Raw genomic sequence first — 12,957 nt, forward strand, 5'->3', positions numbered from 1 at the left:
TTGAGAAACTATCAAGCGTTCTCTACGACTAACACGAGTTAGGCAGCCTCTCCTTAATTACCAAAGATATCCCTCTAATTAATAAATTGGTAAATTGTCACCCAGATTTTCTAGAAGTACTCTTTCACTTTAATCTTTTTATTCTCTATTGAAATCTTTGTATTTAAAGAATATATGTAACTCCTTCGTTCAACAATCAAACAATTAAGATGTTATCAATCACACTATATAAAAAAAGTCCTCTGTTTGCATATTAGATCTTTTCTCAGTGCTTTAAAAATACATTGAAACTCTTTATCGACCCCAATTTGAAACTCCATAATGCGCCCAGTTAAATGAAAATGTAAATTCATATAAATTCGAATGTATGCTAGGTCTTTAGTGATGTTCGATTAATGATCTATTAAGTTAGCACTAAATGTTGGTAAAATGTCAAATGAAAAGACAAATGTGTGGTTTTTTTTGTTGTAAGGGCTGATATTTGCTTTGTTTAACAAATTTTCCAGATAATTTATTGCTAATTAATTAAATAATCAATTTATTTAATTAGGTGTTATTTCTTTGAAACTTAATGTACATAACTAATCAGATCACTGAAGGTGCCCGATAACACGATTTTTCATTTGTTTTTATTTTTGTATTTTGTTGTATGTTTTTCGATTTATAGATAATCATCTGTACAAATAAAATGGTCACATGCACAATTTTTTAATACATTTAATCTTTGATTAAAGATAAATTTGTTTACTGTATCTAAGTATTGTTTTTTTTTTCTTATTTTCTTTTCTTAATTTTTTTTTTGTTTTTGTGTTCTTAATGTACTAAATACGCTTTCATCATTTGATGCGCTTCGACTTCGACCTCGACTTTTGACAATTTGATAAACATTTGTTTTATTAATCAATCTTCAATCTTTCTGATTATTATAATTATGTGTTACTCTTAATAATTCTGATTGTATATACTAGTATATGATTCTTGCTTGCTTGATTGGAAAAAGTTTCAAATACAAATACAAATACTTTCATTCTCACATACATATATGTGTATATATACATATATATATCGAAATAGTAGTAAATCAATTTCATAAATTCATAACTGCTTTTGGTGTTCTCTTGTTCGCATTTATCATAAATATACATACACATATGTACATATGCAATAACTAATTAGCGTTTCGCAGTAATCATTATTATTATTTATATCTTTAATTAGTTTTAGCTAAACGAAAATTGTTGTAGTAGAAAAAAAACAAAACAGGAAATATGACAGTCATAGCAATAGATCTCTTCTATTTTGTTGTTTTGCTTTTTATTGTTGATTGATTTTGCATTTTTAATATATTTAATTTAATTTACAAACAAAGAAAACAAGTTAAATTAATGGTTTCCGTTTTTGCCGTGGCATTGACACCTCAGTATTATTATTAATATATTTTTTTTTGTTTTAAATATATATTGTATATATGTATTTTAATTGATTTCTTTTTGCATTTTTTTGTTTTTATTTATAAATGTGTGTAAGTATAATTAGTTAATAATTGTAGAAAACATAGACGCATTCTGAATGTCTGTTAAACGTATCGGAACTCAACGTTGTCGATGTTCATGGTTTTGGAGGGGGTACGAATCGGAATCGGAATCGCTATCGGAATCGGAAGAAGAATCAAACCGCCGATCGATCTGATCTGATCTGATCTGTGATCTGTGAATTTGTTTTGTTTTTGTTTTGTATCTGTATCGTATCATAATATATCATATATCATATCGTAACTGTATCATATCTCTCTCCGTCACGCGCGTTTACTTTACGGGGGGAATCGTTTGTTTCAGTTTTAGAACTATTAACAAGAAGTAGTTAATGCTTGTTTTGTTAATTACTGGTTTGGCCTAAAATTAAAGAAAAAATTTTAAACAAATTATTCACGGCTGGAAAAAATATATTAATAATGGGTAAAAAAACAAACAAATACGAGAAAATGAAAAAGGGAAAAGAAAGTGGACAGATAAGAATAAGAATTAAAAACGAAACGGAATTTTGTTTTTGTTTCGGGTAAATTAACTGAAACTTTTGGGTTTAATGTTGAAAACAGAAAAGAAAAGTAAAGAAAAGAAAACGCAATATTTTAAACAAGTTGAATTAAATGTTCTGACAAAGTAAGAGAGATATAGCAATACTTTTAATAATAATTACTTTTTGATTCAAGAAAAAAAAAGAAGATGTCATATGCATTTTAAAATGAAGAAAAAGAGACAAGAACAAGAAAGGCATCCTAACATTGTGGGGTGGGTGATCGATCATGTATACACATAAGTAGCACATAGACATAGATGGTTATACATACATACTATATAGACAAGTAGTATATATAATGGCTGTGACGTAATATCCAACTTATGTATATATCATACAAGAAAAAAAAAAAAACAACAAAATTTTGTAGTAGGAGTGACGGAGAGGGAGTGAGCGATAGATAGAAACAGAGAGATAAGAGAACGAGCGTATTTGGAAATCGATAGATCCTGGCAGTGTTGAACAATTGCCAATTAGATGCAGATCGGCTTCATTAATACGTATACGTAATTTACACATACATAGATAATCATATGCATGTATGTACGTATGTATTGGTATTGTATGTATGCGTAGTTTTGTATTTGTTTTGTATCCGAATCATTTAACCGACTCGATTGTTTTGATTTTGATTTTCATTTTAATTTGTTTTACAGTTTCGATTGATTTGATTTGATTGATTGATTGATTAATCTAACAGCAGTCTGTGTCTAGTAACAAGCTATAGGACTCTTCCATGTTTTTCATAATAATTAATTCAAGTACTCAATGAACGTATACAAGTACTCATTCTTTTTTTTTTGTTGATGTATTGATTGATTGATTGTTTGATGTATGTAAATACATATAAGAACGAATCTTTACCAATTCTCCTGCACATTGTACATATGTATATGAGCATATGCAATTATTATGTGTGTTTTATGATATTTACATATTTTTTCCTCTTAAAATACTGTTAGTTTAAATGAAATGAAATAAACAAAAATAACAACAGAACATAATAACAATTAACAAATAATATAACAAGTTCCATACAAATTAGTCGACAAATTAACAAGAAATAAGAAAAAAAAAAGAAACAAGTAAACAATAACGAAATGTATTACATTGTATTAAGTTTAAATATGTTCACAACAAGACTCTTTTTTTTTAATTCATGCAACCAAATGCCAATAAAACAGTCCGCTCTTCACAAAAATATATAAAACTTCCGAAACATTGCAGGTGACACCTTCGTTGATTTAAATATCCAATTAATTTTTTTTTTTTTTTTTGTAATTTTGTTTCTTGAGATGTTAATGTGAAAACTGCACCAGTGAGCTGCTGTTGTCATCAATTTCAATTTCAAAAATTATGGAAAGCTGCAAAGCCAGTCGTAAAGCTCTCTTAGCAAAGAGTGTTCTCTAAAAATATGCTCTGCAAAGCCAGTCGTAAAGCTCTTTGCATGGAGAGCTTTCTAAAAATTGTGCTCTCTTAAAACTAAGCGAGTTTTGTAATGTTTTTTTAGTGCAAATTCGCAATTTGTGCTCTAATATTAAATGGTCTAAATGCGTGCTCCTAAATACCATATGTACACGTACATGTATGCAGTACATATAGCCAGATCGAGGTGTAATTAATTCGAATTCTGGGATTTAAAGAAGCAGTTAAAGGCGACTCGGTGTCCGTTAAGAAAAAAAAGTCCATAATTATTTACGCCCGTTCTCTGTCTATAGATTTCTAATTGTAGACATTATTAATAAGTGTCTTCTAGCAGATATTTTTTTGGTAATTCATAATTTATATTCAAAACAAAATCGTCCAGCAATCGGATGACAATTATTATTTTAACTCTACTATTGCTGCTGACACGCTTTCTCATTCTCGTTTTTTGTATTATGCAATTATATTGATATCAATTCGTGGTAATTATTAAATGCTTTCGAAAATTTCAGAGAAGGAAATTTGCAATCGAAAATATCACATCTTCAGCCCTTTGTCCATTCATTCATTTTAACGGATTTGGTACAAAACATAAACACATACATACATACATGTACATATGTGTGTGTGTGTGTGTAAATATGCAAGAATGTAACATGAAACAATAATAAAATCATAAATGAAACCAAAAAGAATTATACATAAAGTGATAACAAATGAAAAAATCTATTAATATAGTCAAAATCAAATAATAATAAAACAAAATAGAATTTAAATTAAAAACTGCATTTGCTTTTCTCGTAATATTCGTTAACAGAAGAAATGAAAACAGATATTTGATTATCGATTTATCGATATACAACTCAAAAGCGAACTTACCGTTTGCTAAAACGTGAGGAAAGTTTCGAAAAAAAGCTCATGCGACCGGGATGCGGTGATTCACCCGATGTTCCACTTGTACCAGAGTATTCCAACGCAGTGTTGTTTCGTGCCCTGGTTTGACCTATAAAAACCAAATACTTATTAATTAGTATCACATCACAGGACTATCTCCTTAATAATACTACGTATATTTCCTAGATTCGATTAATATTAATAATAATAATAATTAATATTAATATTGCTATATGCAAAATATATCAAAATTTTTAATTTACAAAATTATGCTTGAGCAACGTCTTTAGTTGTATATTACAGATTCTTGAGAAATAAATAGATTTATTAACGTATTTATATTATAAAAGTCATCATTATTTGTTTGCTTATTATATAACTTTTAGTTTTCACATCATTTTAATTAATAAACAATCGAATTTCCACAATATAACAATTTTCGAATTTTCGATAGTCGATTGAAAACAAATCTGTGAAAAGAATTGAATAATCTTTATATATCAAGTGCAATATTAATATATTTTTATTAGTCTCCAAATTTCGTAGTTGAACCTAATATAAAGGAAAGTCTGTTAAATACCCATAAATGCTGAAAATTATATAAAAAAAATATATTTTGGATTCTTCTTGTTAATACTACACTTGAAAAAGTTTGATGAGAAATTCGATTGAATAAGAATTGTGAAAACTAACTTTTTATAAAAATTCAAAAACTTGTTTTCTTAATTTTTTTAACTGATATGATAAATTTATAAGTATAGTTTTATATAGTATAGTAACGCTCTAATTTTTAAACTATTTAAGAAAACTTGAATAGAAATAGATTATTGGATTGTGTAATATTATATTATATATGTATGTATGTTTAAAGTTTGCTGCAATTATGAAACATACTTATCGTATTTATATATTATATGCATGCTATAGTTTCAACATCTGTCGTTTAAATATATTTATTAACTATGGATAGAGTCTAAGCTAAAAATACTCATATATTCAGTTCAATTTGGGACAGTGCTATGTGAACTATTTATTCGTTTATTTATAGTTGGATCTTTTCTGGGTCTCTTCTTGGTATGGACAAATGAAGAAGGCACCGCGACATGCAATTATTATTAAATAAATACTTAACAAAAATAAGCCACTCTGACGCGGTTTGGCCAATTTCAGCCCAGTTTTTCGCACTCAGACAACAATCGTGCATGATTTGATTTAGAAAAAAAATAACACATTCAAAAACACATTGAAAGAAAATGAGTAAAACCGCTAAAATGAGAAGCGATATGGAGGAGCGCTGGGTGCATGAAACATCGACCAAGAACAAGAACAATAGAAAATATATATATAAAAAAAATCAACTTGAAAATCGAATTTGTTTTCCATTTTTATTTTAATTTACAGAATTTTCGATATTTTTGTTGTATTAAGAAACGTGCAAAAAATCGTCGAAAATAATAATACAAAAATTATGAAGTTAGGAAATTGAACTTAACAAAACTCGATTAACATTATTGATTATTAATTTAAGTCTATGATATTTTAGAATTGCTGTTTCGTTCGATTTTTGTTTAAGGGGATTTTCATTTGTTTTTTTGTTAGTAAAGTTTGAGTGTGAGTAAAATTAAGTTATTTTTTTTGTTGTTGTATTAAAACTAATAAATAAAATTAAACAGAAAACTCACCAGAGTGAAAGGTTGAACGTGATGGAACATTCCTTGGAAAGTGTCTGCTTGATTTAACAGCCGATGCCATTCTAAGTCGATCGAACAGACTATATATATGTACAGTTACAATACATATGGCACACATGGTACGTATGAATGGATATATCGAATCATTATCGTGTGTCGTCAGTTCGTTTCGTTGGGAGAGTAACATTCAAGTCCAAGAGTAATGAATTGCATTTCAGAAAACGAATGTAGTTTTTTTTTTATAATCAGTATCAAGTTGGTTTTTGTTTAATATTTATGCAATCGTTTAATAGTAGGTAGATAGAGGTGTGTGCGAGTGGATGTGATAAGGATAATAAATACAATTCACGTCATCATATATTTTCGTTATCGATATTGTGATCCAGTTCCAAATTGTTGTTGTTGTTGTTGTTGTGCGGAAGAGGCACGAGACAGCGCGAATCAAGCAGATATTGATTGTTCGATCGATTGATTGATTGATTGGTTAATGCGTGATGTGGTGGCAGTGGTAATCAAACGATTATGGTTGTTTTATATATTTGATTTGGATTTGATTTGATATTTTGGTAATCATATTTGTAGACAGAAACAAAATGAAAAGAAAAAGATTTAAAAAAAAATCATGTAAATCGCTGAATATAAAACAAGCACTTAAATATATAGATTTTTTGGGTTTTTTTTTTGTGGGTTCTTAAACATAAATAGTACAATATAATCATCTTCAAACAATTTGATGGGCCTTTTTTATTATTGAAGCATTTCATGAGAATGTTTAACAAAGATAGTGAAGCAATCATGATAATAATCACAGACAGATACAAGAGACATATTTGAAAGATTGCAGATATATTGAGGAGGCGAAGAAATTATTTCAGTTCATCTTGAGATGAACCCAAGCCTATGTATGTATATTACCTATTTGGTAAAAAGAATTAGTATAGGTAAAGTTGAATATAGACGAAACATACGGAAGGAAATACATAAGAGTATGTCGAAAGGCACAACATCAAAATACTTATATAAATTATATATTTAGAGATTATATATCTAACAATAAAGTACATTTATAAAGAACGGGGGAAAAGTTTCGACGACAACATGAATGGATAATTGGGGCTACCATTATTATTGTTAGTATTAACTGTACTTTTGTTTTTTTTTTATCATAAATCGAAATTGTTTGCAATGAATTTGTCGCGGACATGCAGAGTATGAAGCATTCACGTGATTGCATCTCGTATCAAGACTTTTGCTGCTTATATATTGCGTTATAATTCAATTAATTACATTGGTTTCAGCGTAGCAATCAAAAAACAAGCCCAATTCAAAGGAAGAAAAAACGAAAAATTGAAAAAAATTGTTTCAAGTATACAAAAGTATTCAAGTTTAAGTACCGCGCATGCCAGATAAATGTTTTTTTTTTTTTTTTAGCAATTTTTTAAGGGTATATGTATGCTAATTATTCTAAGTCTGAGTTGAGAAATTATGCTAAGTATGGTCGCAGATAAATATACCCAAAAATAGAATCATTTGTAATTGCAGAATCATTTTTATTTTTGCGTATATTTGCCAGACCCCTTGAAAGTTTGCTTAATGTTATTAATTTTCAGTTTCACTCACCAAAAAGTTTGTTCGTATCGATTCGTTTCGGGTTCGAAACGAAATTTGCAAATTTTCAGAAAGGATATTCGATTGGATTGTAACGGGATATTATCGAATAATAGTAGAGTAATAATTGAACACGAATACCCAAGGACATTTGTTGCAGATTGTTGTTGGTTGGTTGGTTGGTTGGTTGTATGTGGTAGTGTAGTAGTTGTTATCAAATATTAGACATTAATTTTTCATAAATTGTATCAAAAAAATACATGAAAAAGATAAGAAATTTACATTATTCAATTGATCAAAATGTTAAGAGAGCGTCTTCAAATGATATACAAAGAGAGAGAGTATCTAACAATACATCTAAAAAACACAAAACAAATTTTCAAAAGAACAAAACAACTAGTAAATGCTTAAGTTAGGAATATACAAAATTCATCTACACGATAATCCAAATGAGCACATGAGCTATCAAGTTATCGATCATCACGCACAACGAATACAGCGGGAAATACACTCAATATGAATTAGTAACGAGAATTATCGGACATATAGAATTTCAGCATAGAAACATATTGCTTAAATTGAAAAGCATCTTTCAGGTAATTTTTAATCTAAAGTTTTTGAAATTTCAGCATCCCAACCAATTCCCATATTCTTTCTATTCAAGATTTAAAAAAAAACTTCACTCACATTTTTGTCACTCACACTTTGTCACACATTAAAAGTAAATTTAATTACACAGATAATTCTTTCTAAAGGATAAAAACTCTGATAAAAAAAGGATTAACCATATATTATTGTAGGACTATTCGACTAATCCAAATCATCTCAAGTATGATGCGTTTAGCTTTGTAAAACAGCTACTAAAAGTATACTATACTATTATTAGCTATAATATGAACTAGAATTAAAAAAAAAACATGTTATATAGAATATATTAACCGATGTTCAACAATTCACATTTCTACAATTTTTAAATTTTGTAGAACTTCCCCTGAGTGAAAGTAACGAAACAAAAATGAATGTAATTTGTTTAACAATGATCACATCTAGTTGATTTCGCTATAGTATGGATTTCGCCTCGAAATTGTCTTCGACATAGAACTTATTAGACGATGTGCTGTATCTTTTCTAAGATATAACATGATTGATCTATATGATTCAAAGCTAGCAACAAAAATACATTTCATTTTAAATAGGCTGCCAATTTAGAAATTATAATGCATAAAATGGAAAGAAATATAATGAAATAGAATAATTTGTTTATAAACAATTTTCGTTTTGATTGTTTTTTGATTGGTTGGGTAATGTTTTGCAATGTGTGTTGTATACCTCGATCCAAGGGGGTCAATTGATACTGATACACATCCGTCTGTGGATGGTCTAGGGCTAGACACAGACGCACTTTTTGTGTGACCCTTTCCAGCGGTAGCTGCAGATCCACTGCTGGTTACGTAGTATGTTATTGTTTTTTTTTTATTTTGTTTGTTTGTTGATGCCGAAAAAGTTGGGTAGAGATTTGATTTTGATAAATATTTCGTAAAATTTCAAATTGAATTCGTATTTTGTTGTATTTGGTATTTGAAAACATAACCCGCATTCAATGTGGAAAATCAAAACGTAAATATGAAAATGATATCGAAAATTTAATAATTTTTTCTTTTGTTGCAACTAAGAAATAATATAGTTATAGAGAACTAAACTGTGCGCTCAACGAACGGATATTACGATTTATGCTGGAACTGAACGCTATACAAATATATATTTGAGATCTGTTTTAATACTAACGATCTTCTCTAACCATATAAGATGATGATAAAAATATATGTACACAAGTGCGAGAGCAGAGAAAATATTGTGTAAGATTGATGGATGAACTGACCAAACAGCTAAAAACTAATGATCGCAAACAAATTAGGCGGTAACCAATAAACACAAGGGCAAGAAAAAAAAAAAACAAAAAGAGGAGTAAACAGATTCTTTTGGCCACTTGGCAACTGGCAACACGTACTTTGTCTCTGCAGGAATAACATTGGTTTTCTCCGTCGATGAAGTCTTTTCATACAGTGTGGTTGAACGGCGTGGTATAATACCGCTGGTGCCGCTCACTGTGCGATTACCGTTAGTCGGATCATACTTGGTGGTTGTGCGCGGCTTGGCTGGACTATTCAGCGCTGTAATGCGAATAGAAATTGATTAATTTCCAAGTTAACATTTAAGGGGGAGGCGCTTTACATGTATCTGTTGTGGTTAGCATTTTTTGTGTAGCCGACGCTGGTCGCTGATTCTGTGCGGCCAGTCTCGCCGTGTTCTCCTTTATTGTGGCTGAGTCGATGGTGTTTTGACGTTTAAAATTGCTGCCACTTAAGTGAAGAAAAGGGTATAGGATTAGAATAACTTTCTCTAACTTTGCGTATTGCATTTTGATTACTTACACTGAAGCACGCTCTGCGGCTGTGCCTACGGCATTGTAGTTGTTGCTTGGGTTAACGGAGCCAACGTTTCCCGCTGCAGCCGTGGCTGTTGTTGTGGCATTTGCGGGTCCAACACCTGCAACAAAACACAGAGAGAGAGAGAGAAAGTTGTTGTTTAGTGGCAAGCACTTTTCGATGTAGCCCCGAATATGGGACTTACGTAACGTTTCCGCACCGGACGACGCTCGGCGACTGGGTTTGGTGCTCGACGCCGATATGCTTCTGTGGACGCCACGATGCGTTGGACTTTGCACGTTGCCGGCATTGCCAGCATTGCCACCAGCCTCGTTGCCCGGTATATTGCGCAGTGATAGCGATGATCCAGACCGTGAGCCATCACTTTCAGGCTACAGGACACACACCGAGAGCGAGAGAAAGCAAATCCATTAAAATATACATATTCGTCATAATAATAATCAATCGATCAACGTACATCTGTGCTCTTGCGGCCCAGCAACAAATACGTGGCAAAGACATCGTCATAACGCCCCAGGGCCAGCGACGTCTCAATCTCCAGTCGACTGTAGCCCATGGCGACTAGAGCTTCTGTATGGTGGCAAACGAAGAAAAAAAAATAGAAGAAGCATCGCAAAGCGGGTCAACATTATAAATATATATTTCTCATATTATCCATATACACAACAGCATATTTAGTACAACATCATCATATTTGGTTAATAACAGTAGTAGAAGTAGTAGTAATAGTTTAGTATACATTACATGCAAATTCATTACAATTACATTATATATTCTGTGGCTCGAACTCAAATATCGCCAGCTGAATTGTGTGCGCGAATTGGAAGACTCTTGGTTTGGTTTTGTTTGGTTAGGTTATAGTTCTTATAGACCCTCTAGTGTTTTATGGATTTCTTTTGTTTTGTTTTTTTTTTTTTGTGAGGGGATTCCTTACAAGTATAGCAAAAGTTGACATGCGAATATCAAAATACATGTATATATATATACAACTTAATAATTGTCATCGTATGGCAAAGAAAATCGAAAAGCATAAATTAATTTTGAATTCGAATTCCTTTTTTCTCTCATTCAAGTTTTTTTCCGGTTGAACTGTTCGTTTTTTATTTATTTATTTTTTTTTTTGTGTAAAAGCGCGTGTCAGAATGTAAACAAAGATGTAGATAAAGATACAAGATAAGGAAAAGAAAGAAAGATAAACGAAATGTTCAGATTAATGGTTGCCATAGTCGAGAAAAGAAATACGTAATTCTCCCCTGAGATGGGGGAACAATGGGGCATACATTTTGATGATGTGGTGGCACTTTCCATTCGCCGATTAAAAAGATCACCATTAGCATCATGTCAAATGCACTGCGTCGTATCGATGCCGATTCTGATTCTGATTTAGCCCCCGCTGCTTAATGAGAATTTGTTGTTTGAAAAAGTTAAACGTATTTTGTTTTTGAACCAGTCAAATAATAATAAGAGTGTAACAACTACAATTATGAACTCATATAGTATACGATGACGTTTTATACGAATACAAACGAAAAATATATCAAATATATAGAAATATGAATATATAGAGATAGATATAGTAATAGGAAACAGGCAACAGAACAACTCGACACACAATTCGTTAATAATATTAGTAATGAATTTGATATACAGTACCCGTCTTACCTATCCTCTTGGGATCGGCTAAATCTTGTTTGGGCTGTATGTATGGCTTGAGCTCATCATCCTCAAACCCCATATTCATCCACTTATCGCCCATGATTGTTTCAAGACTAGCACGTTTTGCAGGATTCAGTACTAGAAACTTGCGCAGCAAATTCTCGCAATCAGTTGACATATAGAAGGGAATTCTACAAAATGCAAGCGCACCGTAAGCAATCAATCATCATTAAGAGATTCAAATTAGAGATTAGAACAAAAGAAGTGGAACATTCTTTCTCACCTATATTTGCCTCTGAGTACACGTTCGCGTAGCTCTCGCAGAGTGGAACCATCAAAAGGCAGGGATCCGCTCACCAATGTGTAAAGAATGACGCCCAGCGACCAAACATCCACCTCGGGACCATCATACTTCTTACCCTGGAAGAGTTCGGGCGCCGCATACGGAGGACTACCACAGAACGTGTCCAGCTTAGAGCCAGGCGTAAACTCGTTCGAAAATCCAAAATCAGCAATCTTGATATTCAATTCGCTGTCCAGTAATAAGTTTTCAGCTTTTAAGTCCCTGTCAAGTGCAAAAATTGTTGTTAAATAATGAAGCTTTGTGAATGATTTAACTACGAGGGAGAATATAATTATTGGCTCTCTTAGGCAGACGAACCTGTGTATTATTCTCTTCTGATGACAGTATTGCACAGCCGATACAATTTGACGAAACTTGACACGCGCCTCTTTCTCCTTCATGCGGCCATGTAGAACCAGATAGTCAAAGACTTCGCCACCCGATGCATATTCCATGATGAGATACAATGTCTTTTCCGTTTCGATCACTTGAAAAAGTTTCACAATGTTGGGGTGGTCGAGCATTTTCATTATTCTAACCTATAAAGGAAAACATAATTATCATTGTCAGATGTCCTGAGAATATGAAATATGAACTTACCTCTCGGAAGAGTTTCTGTAGAGACCCAGGATTCAGTTGGGTCTTGTCAATGATTTTGATGGCCACCTCCTTTCCAGTAGGCAGATGTTTGGCCAGTTTCACCTTGGCAAAGTTGCCCTTGCCAATCGTCTTGATCAGTTTATACTTTCCAATATGCTCCTCAGTGGCGCGCCATCGCATTGGAGCACTGCTGCGCATCTGCAGATTGGGAGATCCC

The 12,957-nt window shown here is 31.8% G+C and overlaps 1 protein-coding gene across 17 annotated transcripts in view; it reads right to left on the reverse strand.

The window, feature by feature from the left end:
- Positions 1 to 12,957, reverse strand: part of LOC117568953 (MAP/microtubule affinity-regulating kinase 3) — a 32,130-nt gene that overhangs the window by 2,553 nt on the left and 16,620 nt on the right. For 4 of the 17 annotated variants that reach the window (XM_034249905.2, XM_034249895.2, XM_034249896.2 and 1 more), the window contains 12 exons: positions 12,741 to 12,956; positions 12,459 to 12,679; positions 12,081 to 12,362; positions 11,795 to 11,988; positions 10,599 to 10,711; positions 10,326 to 10,512; positions 10,127 to 10,241; positions 9,927 to 10,054; positions 9,703 to 9,865; positions 9,024 to 9,137; positions 6,078 to 6,148; positions 4,381 to 4,504 (listed from right to left, as the gene is read on the reverse strand). In XM_034249905.2, coding sequence (XP_034105796.1) covers positions 4,381 to 4,504; positions 6,078 to 6,148; positions 9,024 to 9,137; positions 9,703 to 9,865; positions 9,927 to 10,054; positions 10,127 to 10,241; positions 10,326 to 10,512; positions 10,599 to 10,711; positions 11,795 to 11,988; positions 12,081 to 12,362; positions 12,459 to 12,679; positions 12,741 to 12,956 — 1,928 coding nt within the window. Of the gene's footprint in view, positions 1 to 58; positions 1,893 to 4,380; positions 4,505 to 6,077; positions 6,167 to 9,023; positions 9,138 to 9,702; positions 9,866 to 9,926; positions 10,055 to 10,126; positions 10,242 to 10,325; positions 10,513 to 10,598; positions 10,712 to 11,794; positions 11,989 to 12,080; positions 12,363 to 12,458; positions 12,680 to 12,740; position 12,957 lie in introns of those variants that run through there. The other 13 variants (XM_034249908.2, XM_052005228.1, XM_052005234.1 and 10 more) reach the window with 12 other exon arrangements.

This window comes from Drosophila albomicans, chromosome 3, assembly GCF_009650485.2.
Source record: "Drosophila albomicans strain 15112-1751.03 chromosome 3, ASM965048v2, whole genome shotgun sequence".
NCBI classification, from domain to species: Eukaryota; Metazoa; Arthropoda; class Insecta; order Diptera; family Drosophilidae; genus Drosophila; species Drosophila albomicans.